Source organism: Oreochromis aureus, linkage group 10 (genome assembly GCF_013358895.1).
Source record: "Oreochromis aureus strain Israel breed Guangdong linkage group 10, ZZ_aureus, whole genome shotgun sequence".
NCBI lineage: Eukaryota > Metazoa > Chordata > Actinopteri > Cichliformes > Cichlidae > Oreochromis > Oreochromis aureus.
In genome coordinates, this window is record NC_052951.1 from 14125321 (window position 1) to 14144621 (window position 19301).

At 40.3% G+C, this 19301-nt stretch overlaps 3 protein-coding genes across 5 annotated transcripts; 2 read left to right on the plus strand and 1 right to left on the minus strand.

Moving 5' to 3' along the window:
• The first annotated feature begins 1592 nt into the window (after nt 1–1592).
• si:dkey-71d15.2 (SH3 domain-containing kinase-binding protein 1) lies at nt 1593–5297 on the plus strand. 3 transcript variants are annotated; one of them, XM_039618231.1, is made up of 6 exons: nt 1593–1946; nt 2141–2241; nt 2630–2734; nt 4114–4328; nt 4465–4528; nt 4650–5297. In XM_039618231.1, exons 1-6 carry the CDS (start codon nt 1916–1918, stop codon nt 4686–4688), a joined length of 555 nt encoding a protein of 184 aa, XP_039474165.1. In that variant the 5' UTR covers nt 1593–1915; the 3' UTR covers nt 4689–5297. The 3 variants fall into 3 exon arrangements, with proteins under 3 accessions (XP_039474165.1, XP_039474167.1, XP_039474164.1); XM_039618233.1 differs by lacking the exons at nt 1593–1946; nt 2141–2241; nt 2630–2734 and adding exons at nt 2901–3038; nt 3717–3794; XM_039618230.1 differs by lacking the exons at nt 1593–1946; nt 2141–2241; nt 2630–2734 and adding an exon at nt 3065–3794.
• Nucleotides 5298–5677: 380 nt separating this feature from the next.
• Nucleotides 5678–12199, minus strand: lipia (lipase, member Ia). The gene is made up of 11 exons (XM_031760022.2): nt 12043–12199; nt 11666–11744; nt 9800–10170; nt 9615–9723; nt 8743–8844; nt 8550–8639; nt 8301–8468; nt 8058–8147; nt 6830–6938; nt 6554–6739; nt 5678–6434 (listed from the first exon to the last, which is right to left on the minus strand). Exons 2-11 carry the CDS (start codon nt 11721–11723, stop codon nt 6350–6352), a joined length of 1368 nt encoding a protein of 455 aa, XP_031615882.2. The 5' UTR covers nt 11724–11744; nt 12043–12199; the 3' UTR covers nt 5678–6349.
• A 1527-nt stretch (nt 12200–13726) lies between these two features.
• Nucleotides 13727–18458, plus strand: pcyt1bb (phosphate cytidylyltransferase 1, choline, beta b). Its single transcript, XM_039618229.1, has 8 exons — nt 13727–13918; nt 14970–15069; nt 15418–15534; nt 16965–17116; nt 17223–17301; nt 17394–17536; nt 17628–17816; nt 18022–18458. Exons 1-8 carry the CDS (start codon nt 13832–13834, stop codon nt 18256–18258), a joined length of 1104 nt encoding a protein of 367 aa, XP_039474163.1. The 5' UTR covers nt 13727–13831; the 3' UTR covers nt 18259–18458.
• The last annotated feature ends 843 nt before the right edge of the window (nt 18459–19301 follow it).

A 19301-nucleotide genomic window follows, 5' to 3' on the forward strand; every position in this document is an offset into this window, starting at 1 on the left:
AAAATGTTCTTATACCTTGGTGAAGTTTGAGTGGTAATGGGGGTTGGGGGTCTTTATTGATAGGAAAAACTAGTGAAAATACAGTAAAAAGTTCAAAATCTTCACATTTCCTAAAGCTGTACATTTGATAGGCTTTGATATTGTTTTCACTTAAAATGTTAATGTAAATACTATATATTACTGATATTAGCTGCTAAATATTGTACATCTTTTAAAGTTGGGGCGCTGTGAAATTACAGTCATTAGGCATCTTTAGAGCCTTTATTCTCCAAATTACAATTTAAAATGTTATTCAAACCTCACTCTTCATGCATATAACATGCCTGTGAACCCATAGTATGATTACTGCGTGATACTTCTGCAGCGTGTAGCTGAGAGCTGGAAGGTTAATCAGGCTTCATTAACTCCTTTTATTAAAACAGAATAAAAATCTTTGAAATGTTTCAAATTTGACAAATGCCATGTCCTGAAGCATTTTTTCCACCTCAGAACAATTTTCATACTAATTTTTCCAGAGGTCCATGTGTGCCTTTGTTACCTCTAGACTGCAGTATTGTAAACAACTAGTAAATCATCTTTTACCCCTTTACAACTATTCTAAAAATGCTGCAGCCAGACTACTAACTGCGACAAAAAACCAAGAGATCACATAACTCCAGTGTTAGCAGTTCTGCACTGGCTCCGTCCTTTACAAAGTAAAGTGACCGTGCTTGTGTTTCAAGCTTTAAATGGTCTTGGTAGAAATGCATGTGTACATATACTCCCTCAAGATTCTCAAGGTCTGTAACCTAATCACTCTTGACCCATCCCACAGCCAAAAGGTATACAAAAAGGGGGTCATGGCTTTCATCTTGTGGCACTGACACTTTGGAATGACCTCCAAAGTGACCCCAGACAGCCTGATGCTTGTCTGAGGTCACTTTTTAAACCTAAGCTGAAAACATATCTTTTTCTTCAAGCATTCGACCACAGCTGATCTCTGGAGCTGTGACAGGAGGACAGTCTGTTGTTGTGTTATGCGAGTAGTGTGAATGTGTGTAGAGGGAGTTTGGAAACTCTTCTGTTTCCTCTCTTTTCTTTTACTCACAGTTTTACTGACTCATTCACAAGAATGTCCTTTTATGAAGACATTATTGCAAACCTTATGTGGATATGCCTCTCTGTTTTTCTAATCTTTTAAACACAAGTATACTGAAAAGCAGCGCGCTCACCCTTTGATGACTGTTTTGAAACAGCTTGTGAGAATTAAACTGAAGTCGTCAACTTCCTTTTTTTTTTTTTTTTTTTTTTGCATCGTTTGTCCATTTAAACAACTGTCAGCCGTCAGTCTGTGACGCCCTTTGCTGTGCCCCGGTGATATTTGGGAGCAGAGTGGGGCTGCGCCGCTCTAAACTTAGACCGGACAGCACCGCTCTTCATCGCAGCATACTCTGCAGACCACTGTGGATTACAATGGGTGGTGTCGAGTTACCGCAGATGCTGCTGTATCTCAGCGGCGACGCTGGAAAAACAAGGTGAGCGTGCGCTCCGGATCGTGGCTTTAACTGACAATAATCTGGTAATTGGTTTAGTACGTTTACTAATCTGTCACTGTGCTCCCTACTCTGCACCGGCTCCAGCATGTGTTGCACATTAGTTCACTGCTGTGGCATGAGAGAAACAGCTGCCTCTGCTCTTACACATTTAGTCTCTCTCTCACTGATAAAGAAATATTTCTGCTGCTGGGCTGATTCATGACAAAGAGCACAGATCTCTTAAAGAAGCAGCATGATATGAGACTGCACTGAGCTGACAGGTTTCTGTTGATTTGTGTCCCACTGACTTGCTCCCATTTGTCATTTGTAGATGTAGACTTAAGGGCACTGCAGGGTTTTTCTGTCTTTCACTCTCTGCGCTTGTATTCTTCTCTGTCACGATGGGCAGCTATAGTTCAGCCCTCATTCCCGGTAAGCCTTGCAACTATTGTTTGTTACATGTATTGAAATGCTACTGTGCTCGGATGCTGCATGTCTGAGGCAGAATGTTAATCTAGACTTTGAAAATGTGCAAAAGAAGGAGCGAGATGTCTAAGAATGACCATTCAGTGACTTCCAAGCTCTGCGAGGTGTGTTTTAACATGTAATCTCCATTTCTCTCAAAGACACTGAGGAGTTTGTTTCAGTTGTGTCTGTCACGGAGAAGCTGAATGAGCACGCAGCTCATGCTGTAGATGAGAGGTTACAGTCAGAGCTTCGGACTCTGGGAAGTATACATTTTTAATGAAAGCCATCTACAAGCCAAGCCATTCCATTTCTTAATCGTCCAGTTTGTTTATAGCTTGGTGCTGTGTTTGAAAAGAGTGTGTGGTGTGGTCTGCTTGTGTCACTCTGTCCTTGGGATAAATTTAACTTTTCTGAGCTGCCCCATACACACACACAGAGAGACACGTAGAGACGCAGAAGATATCTACTTTGACTCCTTACTTAAAACAAAGTTAAAAGGTACTTGCCCTGTAGTGAATCGGCCCCCTTTTTTGTAATCATGTTGAAAATCATCTTCTGGGACTAAGAAACACCAACAGCTAGAACAACATGTCAGCATTTAATGTATTTTACTTATCAGACGTCTCAAACTAGACTTTATTTTACAGGTAACACTCATGATGGAGGAGGAACAAAAGAAAACCCAGAGTGAAGTAAAGAATTCGCTGCCAGAAGGAACTCAACAAACAACTCAGAATGGATCCATCCTGCCTGTAAGTGCACTGCTCAAAAACTGAATGAAATTAACACTTTTTAATCAGAGTATAGCATCAAGATAATTCAACTTCTAGAATATTGACCAGAGGGGGGTTGTTAATCAGTTTCAGCTGCTTTGCTGTTAATAAAATTAACAACAGGTGCACTGAGGAGCAACAATGAGACACCAGGAATGGTTTTACATGGTGGAGGGCACTGACATTTTTCCTGAGTGTTTTTTCGCTAGTTTTGCATTTGCCAAGGGTCACTGTCACTACCAGTAGCATGAGACGACACCTGGACCCTACAGAGGTTGCACAGGTAGTCTAACTGCTCCAGGAAAGCACATCAATATGTGCCATTGCCAGGAGGCTTGCTGTGTCTCCCAGCACAGTCTCAAGAGCATGGAGATTTCAGGAGACAGGCAGTTACTCTAGGAGACCTGGAAAGGAGCGTAGAAGGTCCTTAACCCATCAGCAGGACCGTATCTGATCATCTGTGCAAAGAGGAACAGGATGAGCACTGCCAGAGCTACAGCATGACCTCCAGCAGGCCACTGGTGTGAATGTCTCTGAGCAAACAATTAAACTGATTCATGAGGCTGGCCTGAGGGCCCAACGTCCTCCATGGAGCCGACTGGTATTTGCCTTAGAATACCAGAATTGGCAGGTCCATCACTGACCCCTGTGCTTTTCACAGAGGAGAGCAGGTTCACCCTGAGTGTGAGAAAGATGTGAAAGGGTCTGGAGAAGCTGTGGAGAACGCTATTCTGCCTGTAGTTCAGCATGACTGGTTTGGTGGTGGGTCAAGGAGGTCTGGGGAGGCATATCCATGGAGGGGCACACAGACCTCTTCAGGCTAGATAGCAGCACCCTGACAGCCGTTAGTTATCAGGATAAAGTCCTTGGATTGTCAGACCCTATGTTGGTGCAGTGTTCCTGTGGGTTCCTCGTGGTGTTTGACAATGTGTTGAGAAAATGCAGACAGTTCCTCCTCCAGATCCCTCCAGAGAAGATCCCACAGCACACCATCCATCGTCTGATTAAGAGCATGTCCAGACATGAATACAAGCACGTGGTAGGCCACACAAAACTACTGAGCACCATTTCAAGTGGCTGCATTCAAATGTCGTTAACATGCACTAGCCTGCTGCATCACTTTTTCACTTTGATTTTCAGAGTGTCTTTGAATTCGGCCCTTTATAGGTTGATCATTTTTATTTCTATTTCATGATGTGGCATCATCATTGAGATCTGATGTGTTTTCAAAGTGTTCCTTTCATTTTTATTTATTTTTTTGAGCAGTGTATAAAATAAAATGCTACAGGTCGTACAATCCACAGCTGTTAAACTGCAGTAAATGACAACTTCCCATATTTCTTTTGTGTTTTCCACAGGGATTAGAAGCCAAAACTGTGCCCACAGAGTCTTTCTCCTCTCTCCTGCCAAAGGCTATCTCTGCTGTGCTGCACCCAGCTCCGCCCGCAGGCATCAACTCACACTCACAGCCCAGCAGAAATCCAGAAGGGCACGCCTCGCCAAACCTGGAACAACTGCAGACAGAGCTGAGAGACCTGAAGGGCCAGTTTGAACAGATGAAGACTCAGCACAAGTATGGCTGTCTTTCCCTAATTGCACATTAGCTAGCTCATCCTCACTCTGGAGGGCATTTGACACTCCCAGCATCAGTACCCCAACTGTACTTTCAGTCAGGTTTTTGCTAATTTAACAATATTGTGTTATTTCAGCAAAGAAATCAAACTGCTGATGAATGAGCTGGATGAGGAGAAAAGGATTCGCTTAACGTTACAGGTAAAGTGGCCGAGGATAATAAAATTTAGCAACATCGTATTTCAATGGGCGCAAACACTTCAAGTTAGGAAGATTTATCATGATTTGATTTTTTTCAAAATCCAATTTTTTTCCGTTTTAGATGGAAATTCAGCGAATGAAGAAGCACATGTCTAAATGAGCAAAGAAGACTATTCTTTCATCAGATTTCTGATTTACCGTTTCTTTTTGGACTGCTGAGTGGGCTGACCCAGAGGGCTTAATATTTTTACTGAGTCACTGGTGGAAGTGCAAAGATGGAAGCAGACATGAAGACGGAGGCTGTAGCAAACTGTCCTTTCCCTCTGGAGACGACCGGCGCAGTTGCACATCAAACATCTTGTTTTTTTTTTCTCGTCACGTCACCAAAGGCATTCATAAACGTTCATGTCGGGGAACTGTAATCTCACATGTTTTGAGTTTTCCATGAGATTTCACTTATCACCGTCCATTAAGACAATGATTGGTGGTAATATGTACTACGGCATAATTGAACTGGTTTTTTTTATCCATTGTAACAGTGACTCCAAGAGAGAGGATGAGAAATGACAAGCAGCAGTTCATTTACAGAGACTAAAGGGTTTGTTTATAATAATGTAATATGGATGAGCACACAGATTTTAGGCTTGTAAAAAGAAAAAAGAAAAAAAAATCGCACTTGTTTTCTTTCTGATTGCACAAAGAATGTAAATTTACTGGGTGCTGATGTGCACTGTGTGTTTATTAAAAATAAATATAGTTACTGCTGATATATGTATGTTAAAAATTTATATTGGCATAAAAAAGGAAACAGGAACAAAAGCAAAGACAAGCAACAAAAAAACAAAAACAAAGGCCAGTGCCTGAAGTAAATAAAATCCATCAGTTGTACCTTATGTGTTCTACAGGGGCTGTCAACGTTAACACGTTAACACGGGTTAATCTGTCATCACGATTAAAAATTTTAACGCAATTAACCCATCTGGAGCGCAGAATGACTTTGTCAACACATTTCGGGCAGTTTGTCCAAAGTTTGTCCATTCTGAGCTGCAGATGGGTGAAATGCGTTAAAAAAATTTTAATCGCGTTAATCTTGATGGCGCGTTAACGTTGACAGCTCTACTTTTCTATCAAAAAAGGTAAATATGTTAGTATTTTTTCACTCTTTATTTATGTTAGACATTTTTGACTCATTTGTGACAGATAATCTGTCTAATTCACATTACTGGTCTATCCATCCATCTTCCACTTATCCAGTTCAGAGGTGCAGGGGGCCTATCCCAGCTGTAGGGTACACCCTGGGCAAATCACCAGTCTATCGCATTAACAACGGGGACGGACAACCGTCCACGCTCAAAGTTACACCGACAGCCAACTTAGAATCAATCACCAGTTAACCCAACCCCCAAATGACTGTGGGACAGTGCAAACTGCACAGAAAAGTCCCAGTGACCTTCTTACTGTGAGGCAACATTGTGAACCACCACACCACCTAATGAATGGCGATTTTCAGCGAATGACTAATGAATGAGTTAAGATAAAAAGAGAAAACAATCTCAACTTCACTCTTGAGATAATTTTTAGATCTTCTTAAACACACACACACACGTTACACTTAAAACCTCGCACATCACATGGCATATCAGAACACAAACTGTTACACAGTAAATATATTTGATTTACACAGTTCTGCTGTGTATATTTTGTTTTGTTTTAGCAGTCCTGGTCTTTTCATGAACAATTCTGGAAGAACTGTAGAAATCAGCTGAGTCTCTCTGCATACATGCAGTGATGCAGTGAAATGTTATGCAATTTTTTTCCCCCTCAGAAGTTGGATTCTTCACAGGGAATTGGCCTGAAGGTGACCTCTTTGTTCTCCTCGAGAAGGACGTCGTACCGACACAGAGACCTGTGAGGGGAAAAAACAGACACTTCAGTAAATCTACAGCTGGGAGATATAAGAAGCGCTTCAACAAAGAAACCAGCTGATGCTGCGTGTCATTTCTTAAAGGTAAAATTTTAGCATACCCCTGTGCTTTATTCTCTTTAGGTTCCAGGTTTTCGAGACGGATTTGGAGAATTCTGAGCTTACGTTTGGGCTGCAATACATTCCCAGTGGAGAATTTAACAGACACCTTTTCCACCGACTGAATGTCTTTGTCAAACGCAGCCAACAGCTCAGTCTCTGTGAACTTCTTGAACTTTAAGGATTTACTAATATGAGGGGAAAAAATACATTAGTTAGAGAAGGTAATAACATGGAGATAAAGACAAGTCTTGGCTATATATGCAGAGAAGACTTACTGGTTAATGGTTGCCTGTGCTTCTTTACCATTGCCATGAAGTTTAACAGTCAAGTATCCCCACTGTACATCCTTGTTCCATATCATCACATCCATCCTGTAGTTTGTCACTGAGCAAAGACATGACATTTTTTAATTCAAGTCTTTTGTTTTGAACTATAAAAAAACAAACACTTAACCTGACTTGCTTCTCTGGCTCGTTCCCCATTTCAAGGGTTATAAACATTAACTGTCCATTTAGATTTTTTATAAAAAATAAATAAATAAATTCCTCATGGCATAGATTCAAGAAGGTGCTGGAAACATTCCTCTGAGATTTTGGTCCACATTAACATGACAGCAAAACACAGTTGCTGCAGATTTGTCAACTGCACATTAAGGATATAAAACTTTCGTTCCACCACATCCCAAAGGTGCTTTGTTGGATTGAGATCCGGTGACTGTGGAGGCCCTTTGAGAACAGTGGACTAAATGTCATGCTCAAGAAACTAGTTTGTGATGATTTGAGCTTTGTGACACAGCGTGTTATCTTGCTAGAAGCAGTGGTCATAAAGGGATGGACATGGTCAGCAACAATAATCAGGTAGACTGTGACACTCAAATGATGCTTAGTCCATAATATGGGCTCCAAAGTGTGCCAAGAAGATATCCCACACACCACTACACCAGCACACTCTGGGATATCTCAAAAATAAGGCAGGAAAGATCAATATTATCATGTTGTTTATGCCAAATTCTGACCCTACCATCCAAATCTCCCAGCAGACAATAACACTCCTGAGACCTGGTGATGTGTTTCCAGTCTTCATTTGTCTAATTTTGGTGGACCTGTGCTGATAGGAGGAGGACTTGCTGATTCTGTTGCTGTGGCCCATTTGGTCTGACATGTTTTGAATTCAGAGATGCTCTTCTGCATACCTTTATTTGTAAAGAGTGGTTACTGTTGCTTTCCTAACAGCTCAAATCAGCCCGGTCATTCTACTCTGACCTCTGGCAAATGTACTAAATGCACCGAGATGCTGTCATGTGATTGACTAATTAAATATTTGCTTTAATAACAAGTTGAACAGGTGTACCTAATAAAGTGGCACATTAAAATGTGCTAAACTATTGAGAAAAGTGTAGTTCTACCACTAGGTGGCAGTGCAGGCTGACAATCAGATTGCATGCTGTATTGAAATTAAGGATTTTTTGTAGTTTACTGTGATCATTAGTAAACCGTTACTTACTGCAGTATGGAGATTTTCCGTTTGTTTTGAAGTAGGCCTTTGTTTGGTTCTGTTCCAGCAGGATGTCTTTCCATTTTATGACGTCATAACCTGGGTTAGGTTAAAACACCTGTGTCAGTGCTGAATAATACACTGTAAAATCTAAAGAAATAAAATACAAACTGGCAAAATGTGCATATTTGGATTTTCGTAACTGCCTATCAGCTGACAAAAAATTTAATCTGTGTGTTTTTCATCACCAACCAAAAATAGGACATCCAGCATCACCAAATTGGCTGCAGGTTAAGCATTTCCCATCCAGAAAGTCTTTATAGGACGAGCAGGGGTAGGTCCTGCTGGTACATGTGGCATTTATAGAGTCAAGGAAGAGGTACACCGATCTCTGGTGGTCACATTTAAAATAGGACTGTCCTTTTCAGGGATAAGAAAGTGAATTGTTAACATAAAGTTCAGTTCTTTATACCAAAAGTTTCCTAAACTTAATGATCTTACCTGAGAAAATAGTCTTTGGGCAGCCGGGTTGGTCCGCTCCTCCATTGGCGTAGTAATCAATGTGACCTAAAGGTTCCCTGAAACCCAGCACTGTAATATAATAATGAAAAATTGACACATGTGCACAATGTGTATGCCTGTTTTGTGTAAAGAAAAAAAGTCTTCATAATAACAAATAAGGTGATTGACTGACGATCCATGTCCGTGTGCACGACATCCACAAACTGTGCATCTGAGGAGTCCAGTCGGTCCTCTGGGTTTCTGCCTTTGAATTCTGGTCCAGCAGGATCCAGTGCTGCAAACACCACATTAGAAAACATCAGTCAGGCTTAAAGTTCAGTCCCAATCACAACACTAGAAAACAGAATGTTGACCACACTTAAATATTCAGACAACACCCAGGCCAAGTGCTTATCCGAGCTGACCTTCATAGCGGTTTCCTTTTGTCATTTTCTTCCACATATCTTTTTTCCCCTCTTTTTCATGTGACAGCTTTTTTCCTGCTGTTTTAAACCTGATATTCTCAGTGAGCCTCCAGAAAATTAGGCTGACCTGTGAACATCATCTCTCCTCGGGGATTTTACCAAACTATGCCGCTTTTTTTCATTTTTTTCATTTTTTTCATGGCGACTCCAACCCAGGCAAAACCCGAAGCATCTATGACTCCAAAACTCAACCATGACAAATAACACATTGTTTATACACTCTGCAACTTTTATTAAACCCTTTAGCAACAGTGGCTTTATCTCCTTTTGCTATTAGTGACTTCTAAAGTTTGAAATCTAGGAATTAAAGCTCAGTCAAGAGAAGAGCCATTATAAAATGTCACCCCTAAGCACGCCATGTCCAAAAGTCATGCAAACGTCTCAATGGGACAACTTCTTCATAAGTTTTCTTCTCCTTTGGATTGAGTCAAATAAGATTGTTCTTAAGACCTGAAGCATAACTTTACTCGCTTTACTATTGGCCTGTTTTAAAGGGATGTAAAACAAGTGAAAATACCACTTCAGGTTTTAATTCTCAATCAGAAAGTGGAAGTTATGTCAATGTAAGTGGCACTTTTACCTGATATTCTTCCAATTTCTCCCTTCAAGTTAGCGCCCGTGAAGCCTGATATATGAGCTCCGAGACTGACACCAATCAGGTGGATGGAGCTCAGATCGGCTCCTTGCTCCTGAAAAAATATCAGCTGTTAGAATCGCTACACACTACACACTCTGTGACATTTGAAATCAGACAACTTGCCATACCTGCAACATTTGAATGAAAGCTGTGACGTTGGATGCTACTTCGCGTGTGTTCTTCACTGCTTCCAAATAATTCAGATTCGCAGCACCGTAGTTCCAGTCTACCACTATAACATTCATGTCTTTCCTGACCAGCAGAAGCTGAGTGAGGTCGCCGAGCCACGGCGGTGGAGATCCAGTGAGCCGATACCCATGAATGATGAAGGTGGTAGGATTTAACAGGTTAAATTGGGGGTAGGCAGACAGGTCGGTGTGGGACACGAGGGTACCACAGGTGCCATGTGATCTGGTGTATAGCAACAACCGAACTTTGAGGCTGGTGCCAATGATTGAGTGACCAAGATTCAGATCGGTAAATTCATCGCATTTCTCAGCTGGTAAGAGATAAAAAAAAAAAACAAGACAGATGCATTCAGGTAAATAAGATATTATGTAACTGATCTCTGCAGGCATTGCATGGGAAAGATTGCACAACATCTAAATACTAAACTTTATGCCATCTTGAGAGGCATGTGTCATATACAGTATATATATATAGCCCGTTATTCTGACACCCTGTACTTGCAGTACATTTTACCGGGTTTTAAACACCTACTCAACCACAACACACTGATAAGCCACAACAATGAAACCACCTGGCTAACTGAGCAGGCCCTCGATTTGCTGCTATAACATCTCTGAACAATTAAGCCACGGATTCAGCATGACCTCCACTGCTCACTTGAGGCTTTAAGTGAATCCACCCAGACTCCAGTGTTAAAATGACAAACTTTACCTGTACAGAGGATGTATTTATTTAATATGAAATGCAACAGTAATTGATCCTCAATTGACTCGTAAACATTCATTTATGCTGAGTCAGTGGACATCTCCAATTCATTGACTCAGTGTTGGAGCCTTTTGGAGGAGTTACCGGTTAAAATACTGCTGCTTGCTTCGTTGTGAATTCTACAAATGATTTAAAACAGGGCAGAACCCAAAAATCAAGGCCTCAAACCTGACATCACAGTGACTACTTCCATTCCTCACATCCAGTGTGTGTCTCATGTAATTTGTGGGACCTTTATGGATCTGACCAGCATAGACGTTGTTGATGTTGTAGATCTTGTCTTTCAATACTGCATTTTCAACCGGGTTTGAGTTTGTATGGCTGCTACCTTGGCCACATGTTTCTCGTAAGAGATTTAACATCAGTGTGACTAAAGCGTGCAAACCATTTTTTTTGTGATCACTTAGTGTCAAAAGCCTGTTTGCATAATATCTTAAACCAACATTGTCATCTTTTGACATCAGTACTATTGGTTTCAGGGTGTAGTTCATTGTTCCTCATTACAAGTTTTCATTTGGTGCTGACTCACTGTAACTTACAGCACCCAAGCTCAGGACACACCTCTGTACATATAACTATCTACTGCTAAGCAAATGCATATTTTAGACACTGACTTTGCAAGAACTTCAAATGATATCTAGACTATTAGATTGTTTAAAGATTTTATCACTGACAGGATGGTTATTTACTAAGATGGAAAAAAAAGCACAGAAATGTGTTTTTCAGTAACAGTTGCACATCAGCAGTGACTCTATTTACAGTAAAATTAGCTGAGGACCCTTAACAAATTCCAAGAAACAGCATTTCCTCAAATGCTGCTTGACTGAAAACTTGTGGTACATTTGTGTCATATGTTGTGTGACCACAGCTGTACGTGTGTGCAAACACTGTACAGACACACACACACACACACACACACACACACACACACACACACACACACACACACACACACACACACACACACACACACACACACACACACACACACCGCTGATTTGTAAAGAAAGCCATTTACATTTTCATGATTTGTTTCCTACCTTTGCATATTTGAACAGTAACCAGCAGGAAGGTTATCAGATACTGCCACAGGAGCATGCTTTACACGGGCACTTTAAACTGAAATAGATTAATCAGTCAGACTATTACATAAAAAAGACATTTCAAACATTATCCTGTTCATAATATAACCACACAAACAAAACAGACGGTTCTCTTTCACTAAAACTTTACACTGTATCCTTAACTGGTTACTCATCTACCAAACAGGGGTCAGAAAAGAGCAGAAAAATATGTCTTTGCTCCTTGAACACCCTGAGACTGGTGATTTATACAGCACGCCTTTTGTATAGTAGTTTCTGCCTTTCTCCAAAGAATGGAAGAATATGAAATGTTTTTATTGTAATCAGAGTCTCACCTTCAATACAGGGTAACGTGGTGTGTCAAAGGTCCCGAATGTTAGGTTATCCTGTGTTTGTACCTCCACATATTTGGAGAACTTCAATTCAGGAAGTGAGAAGAACAGCAGAGTAATGCTCCCGCCCAGCATGCTTTCGCATACATAACCACACCCCCTACCCCAGGTCATTGTGTTCACAGGTGAGAAATTCCCATGAAATCACCCCCCCTTCCTGTGTGATCAGACCGGTTATGCTTGTTGCTGTCTGAGATTATTGTGATCTGGAATCAAATATCTATCATTTGTTTTTCAAAGTGCTGCAATCGATCTGGGAGGAATAACAATGAAAGTGAAACATATTCAGGGGATTTTCCATAAGTCACTTCTGGAAAACCAAGGGCAGTTGTTCATTCTGAGCTCACCTCCATAAAGCAGTTAAAGAGTTCCTTACACTTTAATGTGGATTACAGTACAGTAATGCGCAAAAGCAGACATATGTATGAGCTGATCATCCATTTCTTAAATTTCCACTCTGTGATCGACTATCTGACTCAAAGTTTCCTCTTTAGAAAAATAATTCTACAATAAATAATTTGGACCTTTTGATAAAGTCTAACAACCTTACAAACATTACAAAGATATGGATCACAGCATATCTGTGGCATCTCCTGAACATGAAACACACCCAAAGAGATAACAAGACTTTCAGCCTTGTTATCTCTTTGGGTGTTCTGGCAAGATTGGTTTAGACGCACCAGTGCTTAGAGCTAGGTGCATTACTTTTATTCCACTTTTAAAATGTGTTTTGTACAAAATCATTGCATTTACTCAAAAACAGCTCAGCTCAGAATTAAAGTGAAACTAAAGAGAGCAGAGTTAAAGAAAAAAGGCAGATGTCTGATGGGAATATTAGTCATAACCTGTCATAGCCTGCTAGACATTACTGAAACTTTGACCAGATGTTAGGACTAAATGAAAAGTTATGTGATCACACTAGTCAGTGTTTTTCATATACTTGAACTGAAACAGTAGACAGACTCACTGACTGGCTAAAACATTTTTTAGCAGCTAGCCTCCCTGAAAAGTCTTAGTTTTATTTCTGTTTGTGTGGAAAATAATGTTTTGTGTGAGCTTTGTTGTGTTTTTGTGTTACATCGGGAAACACTTCAGCACAGAAAAGCTGAATGAGTTGTTGTCAAAACCAGGACGTACATTATGTGCTATGATGCACAGGAAGGACAGGATGTTATTGATTTTAAGATATACACAGATTTCTGCCACTGTGGCTAACTTTTAACAACTCTGAGAAATGCCGGGACTCACTGTCCCCTCTCTGACCTCCCATTACGGCTTCATAGTTGATATCGAATGGCTTTCTCAGCAAGCAGTACAGTGTTACGTGCGCAGCCTCTATTCGTTATGTTAAAATGTAAGGAATAAAATTTTGAAAAACGGTTAAAAAATAAGCATATTTTTTACAGATGTGTACTAAAATGTTAAAGAGTTGGACTTTCAGTGGATCAACACTCACTGGATCATGCTGCTGCTGCCACCGTACAAATAAAGAGAAAGTCTTTACAAGCTCAGCATTGATTGCAAATGCAATCTACATTTCTGAATGCCTTTACCACTGTGGCCTGAACTTTGCCCGCTATGTTATCCTGTCATCAGGGTCAGGCAGGGTGATAGGATGTATACTTAAACAGACACACAGCTTTAGAGATCCTTCCCTTGCAGTAGTAGGGCTGACTGAGAGGAGCAGCAGGCTGGTGGAGTGTTATTGTTGGCTGACAAAAGAACAACCCAGATGGCTCGCAGGAGACGAGGCCGTGGCGGCAACGGACAGCACCATCAACAGGCTGCCGTGCACAATCAAAGAGGAGGCCCTCGCAGGGTAAGCCTGCTTCTGTCATTAGCAAAGAGAACCAACCGCAGATTGTTTTTCAAATAGTAAACAACAGGGAGCCCCACGAGATCCCCTCTTATTTTGTTTTTGTGAATATATTTAGAGGACACTATAATGAAGTGAGGTATATCTCTGCCTTATACTGCTTAACATGCTTTGAATATTACTGAGGTAATCTTTTCCACTGTGGTTATATGACTGGGATAAGTTAACCGATAAACTCCGTGGAACAGCATGACTCATGTCTGCAGTAGCAATAATTAATCTCAAAGGAAATTAAAGACTTAACACGAAAACAATAATTATTTATTAGAATTTTAATTCTTACATTTATGTCCGATGTGGAAATATGCTGGCTTGTGCGTCAGCATGTGTACAAGCCACGAAGGCTGAGATCAGAATACAAGACAGAAATTAAGAAGCATAGGAGCATGTTGCTAATGTTTACAAGGTCAAAGGAATATTTTGCAATGGTATACTAACCAATCTTATATTTGAACACAACTCAAGGAGCAAAAGACACTTAAAAAAGATCAATAGTTTAAAGTATATCTTTCAGCACAGCAAAGGATAAAGGTGTACATGCATGCAACACAAAGTCTATAGCATCTTTAAACATCCATGTGCTAAAATTGGTAAAAAAAACTACCTTGAAGTTATTATGATACAGAGAGGAGGCACAACCTGCAAACTCACCACATCTCATATATTTCTATTATAAGTAATGCACTTAAATGCTTTAATTTTCTAAAGTGTTCCTGTATACCGTCTTACAGTTTCTGTTTTTATCAAATGCAACATGACTGTACCAATAACATCCACTTCTTGGCAGAAGTCTGAACACGTGCAAGAGATTGGATAAACTTGAAACACGAGCCGTTAGGAATGAAGCAAGAGCGAACATGTTTCGTCAGTAATTACACATAGTTTGGTGTCATATAATGTATGCTGGCGACCTGAAAAAGTTAAATGATTTAGAGAACAGATGACTTTTTTCACCAACTGTATCTGAATGTCTCCATCTGGTCTTTGTGTTCAGACTCCACGGGAGCCTGCAGATTTTGCCAAGTCTACAGGTTTTGAATCTGATATCCCACATGACAAGCTCACCATTGCTCAAGCACGGAGGGGGACACCAGGTTGCACTTATCACCACCTTTTTAAAAAATTCTGAATACACAGGGAAGAAAATTAGGAAAAGAAAAGTTAACTCAAGATGTTTTGCTGTGCTGTAATTATCTGATATCAGTTATAAAAAGGCGATTTCATTATCAGCATTGTTACATAACTGCCAGTTATTTTGATGATTCAGGGTTTGATCACAGCAGTGAATTTGACTGAGTGACAAATCAGCAAAATAATGATTAACTAACAGTTAAAAGCATCACTGTTTCATTAGAATTCCATATTTGTAACAGCAAAAATAGAAACTGCTCGAGTTTTGTGTCATGACATGACTGCATTTAACGACCACCCTTCATGTTTAGCTAACCGCCCTGTGAGAGTCTACGCTGATGGAATCTTTGATCTTTTCCATTCGGGACATGCTCGAGCGCTGATGCAGGCAAAGAATGTGTTCCCAAACACTCATCTTATAGTAGGAGGTAAGTATCCCTTTCATTCACTCGCCACAGTAACACATTCACAAAGTAACACTCTTTAACCTTCATGGTCATGAAAATAGACACAGAAGGCCTCCAAAGAGTCACGTGTACACTGCAGTGAAAAAGCATTTGCCCCCTTCCTGATATCTTTTTTTTTCCGCATATTTGTCACACTCACATGTTTCAGGTCATCAAAGTAATTTTAATATTAAACAAAGACAACTCGAGTAAATATAAATGCAGTTATTAAATGATTTCATTCAGTAAGCGAAAAACATTCTCCAAACCTTCCTGATCGTGTGTGAAAAAATACTTTGTTAAATCTTAAAGTAAGTGTGACTAAATAGTGAAAAACTGAAGTATGAGTCTGGAAAGATTTACAAAGCCATTTCTAAATCTTTGGGACTTCAGTGAACCACTGTGAGAGTCATTATACACAAATAGCGAAAACTTGGAACAGCGGTTGCCCTTCCTAGGAGTGTCCAGCATACCAAAATTACTCCAAAGTGAAGATCGACAACTCATCCAGGAGATCATAAAAAGACCCCAGAACAACATCTGGGGAAGTGTTGGCTCAAGGCTTAAGGTCAGAGTTCATGATTCAGCAATAAAAAAGAGACCTTGAGAGGAAAAAAAACACTGCTGACCAAAAACAAAACAAAGGTTCCTCTCACATTGTGATGATCCCCAAGACTTTTGGAGAAATATCTGTGCACTGACAAAGGAAATGTTGAACTTTTTGGAAGGTTTGAGTCTTGCTACATCGGACATGAAACTAACAATTTCATAAAAAGAACATCAACACATGGTGGTGGTAGTGTGATGGTCTAGGGCTGCTTTGCTGCTTCAAGACCTACCTGGAAGACTTGAAGGAACCCTGAATTCTGCTCTCTGCTATCAGTTTCTGCTTCAGCTATCTGAAGGAGAATGTCCATCTATCAGTTTGTTCCTCACTTAGGTTATGCAGTAGGAAGGTGATCTGAAACAATCCAGCAAGTCCACGTCTGTATGGCTAAAAAACAAAACAAAATGGAGGTTTTGGAGTGACCTAGTCAAAGTTTGAACTTAAATCTGCTGTGGCGTAACGTTTAACAGGCCATTCATGGTAGAAAATCCTCCATTGTGGCCGAATTCAAACAATTCTGCAAATAAGAGTGGACCCAAATTCCTCCACAGTGAAAGACTGATCTTAATGCTTCATTGAGTCATTGTTTATGGAAAAATTACTTCTTCACACAGGGCCAGGTAAGGTTGGATAGTTTTTTTTCCCGAAAACATCATTTAAAAGCTGCATTTTGTATTTACTCAGGTTATCTTGTCCAATATTAAAATTAGTTTGATGATCTGAAACATGTCAGTGTGGCTAATATGGTAAAAAAAGAAAGAAAAAGAAATCAGGAGGCAAGCACTGAAAATCTCTGTGTTCCTAGTGTGCAGCGATGAACTCACTCACAAGTTTAAGGGCTATACGGTGATGACAGAGGATGAACGCTACGAAGCCCTCAGGCACTGCCGTTACGTTGACGAGGTAGTGCGGGATGCTCCCTGGAGTCTTACACCAGAATTCCTCAAGAAACATAAGGTCAAAGGTCACACAGTAACTTTAAACACAGCTTCCTACAGTGTCATACAGTGTTAAAGCTATACGGTGTCCAAACTGTCTGTAGACTGTTCTGTTGCATTCATAGATCGACTTTGTGGCCCATGATGATATACCTTACACCTCCGCTGGATCAGAGGACGTCTACAAACACATCAAGGAAGCAGGTGAAGATTCATGCAATGTTAAAATAAATTCTAGTTATCTTCTTTCTCATAATTAATTACACATATTTAAAGTATTCGTGTGTTCATGTCAGGAATGTTTGTGGCCACTCAGAGGACGGAGGGCATCTCCACATCCGATCTGATCACTCGTATCGTTCGGAATTACGACATGTATGTCAGACGCAACCTGCAAAGAGGCTATACAGCCCGTGAACTAAATGTTGGCTTCATCAATGTAAGAAAATATTTCATTTTTAATAAAACGTAAAAGGAAAAACAAGCTGTAAATACAAAATTAGACACAAATCCACCTTGCTTTATCTCAGGAGAAAAAGTACCGGCTCCAGAACCAGGTGGACAAGATGAAAGAGACAGTCCGTACGGTGGAGGAAAAGTCGAAACATTTTGTCTACAGGGTGGAAGAGAAAAGCCAGGACCTCATCCACAAATGGGAAGAGAAGTCACGAGAATTCATTGGCAACTTTCTGGAGCTTTTCGGACCAGATGGAGCATGGGTATGTTCACTTTCACCATAAAAACATCACACACTAACTGTAGCACAAGATTTAATTTCGGTCTTCTTAACTAGAAAAAGTCTGTGTGTGAGCAAAAACAAGCATGTCTTCATACACTGAATCACAAGAGGCATTCTTTAAATCACTGCAACAGCACATAGCATGACACACAGTGAAAATCTGATCTGTGTCTGCCCTTGTTTAGCATGCAATTCAGGAGAGAAGTGGCCGTATGCTCCAGGCCCTGTCACCCTACTCTTCACCCCGTGGTTCACCAAGCAGCAGTCCCACCAGAAGACGCTCAGTTTCTTCTGACTCCATCCCCTCTTCTGCAACTGCCTCCCCACCTTCCTCTCCATCTTCCCACTCTTCAACCAAAAAGGGGAGACGTTCACGCTCGTCGCCAAAAGTTGCCTCTACAAACAGCAAGCATGCACAATGAGCTCCTCATTTGTCCTCTTGCAGTCTATTTACCATTCATTTGGAAGAAAATGTTCTGAAAGGAGGCTATTAATTATAACTAGCAACTAAAAATGAAAATATTTAATTTATTAGGGGTGTATTTAAGTCCAACGTCATGTACATAATGTGTGTGTACAGAAAAGAAAAGGAAAACGACATTAAAATTTTGTTTGGATGTCATCTTGTCTTATCATTTGTGTTTCTTTCATACAACACTAAATGTAATGGAGCAAATTCTCATCTTCAAAAAAATAAAAATAAAAATCTTGAGTGTCACTGAGGTTCTCCACCTAAAACTGTAATCTACTACACTGAAACATTTGCTTTGTATTGGCAACCTAGGGCAATTTCATGCTGGTGTAAGGAAGACTCAATAAATAAAGGTTTAAGTAGTTTTATAGAAATAAAAGAGGTCAGTCACAGAATATATTTATATAACAATTTCCTTCTTATCACTCTCCCGAAGTAAAAATAGAAACTATTTAAAGAGAAGAGCATTTATCCAGATAATCTCCCTTGCTGTTAGAGACTGAAAGAGTGAATGTTAGACTTAATTCATCAGCCAAAAACACAAAAAGAAGAAAAACACAGCATATACCAGATTATTGTTGGCTTCCTGATCTTGTCGCTCCCAATGAAAACCTTAACACCTCCAGCTCAGCCTCCTGTTTTTTTCATTGTTAGTGCCATGTCCAAACCATCCATCATAGCAGGTCTCACAGCCATCTTTCACTCTTGCTGCTATCCTATGTTATGAATCACCCCTGACAATTCGATTCAATTGAATTCAGTTTAGTTTTATTTATATAATGCCAAATAACAACGACAATCGCCTCAAGGTACTTTATTCTGTAAGATGAAGACCCTACAAGAAGACAGCGAAAACCTTAACAATCAAGTCTCTATGAGCAAGCATTTGGCAACAATGGGAAGGAAAAAACTCCCTTTAAACAGGAAGAAACCTCCGGTAGAAAAACGATCAGGGAGGGGCACCCTGGGGGGTGAGGGGAATAAGACAGGATA

What these genes read in the sequence shown, in the direction of transcription:
- pcyt1bb (XM_039618229.1), top strand. Translation starts at nt 13,832, where the DNA reads ATGGCTCGCAGGAGACGAGGCCGTGGCGGCAACGGACAGCACCATCAA. An exon ending in AATTCCTCAAGAAACATAAG is followed by an intron (nt 17,117 to 17,222) that starts GTCAAAGGTCAC and finishes TTGCATTCATAG; the next exon opens with ATCGACTTTGTGGCCCATGA. An exon ending in TCGGACCAGATGGAGCATGG is followed by an intron (nt 17,817 to 18,021) that starts GTATGTTCACTT and finishes GCCCTTGTTTAG; the next exon opens with CATGCAATTCAGGAGAGAAG.
- si:dkey-71d15.2 (XM_039618230.1), top strand. Translation starts at nt 3,549, where the DNA reads ATGGAGGGGCACACAGACCTCTTCAGGCTAGATAGCAGCACCCTGACA. An exon ending in GACATGAATACAAGCACGTG is followed by an intron (nt 3,795 to 4,113) that starts GTAGGCCACACA and finishes TGTTTTCCACAG; the next exon opens with GGATTAGAAGCCAAAACTGT. An exon ending in CAGATGAAGACTCAGCACAA is followed by an intron (nt 4,329 to 4,464) that starts GTATGGCTGTCT and finishes GTGTTATTTCAG; the next exon opens with CAAAGAAATCAAACTGCTGA.
- lipia (XM_031760022.2), bottom strand. Translation starts at nt 11,723, where the DNA reads ATGCTCCTGTGGCAGTATCTGATAACCTTCCTGCTGGTTACTGTTCAA. An exon ending in AGAAATTGGAAGAATATCAG is followed by an intron (nt 8,845 to 9,614) that starts GTAAAAGTGCCA and finishes TGGTGTTTGCAG; the next exon opens with CACTGGATCCTGCTGGACCA. An exon ending in CGTGCACACGGACATGGATC is followed by an intron (nt 8,640 to 8,742) that starts GTCAGTCAATCA and finishes ATTATATTACAG; the next exon opens with TGCTGGGTTTCAGGGAACCT.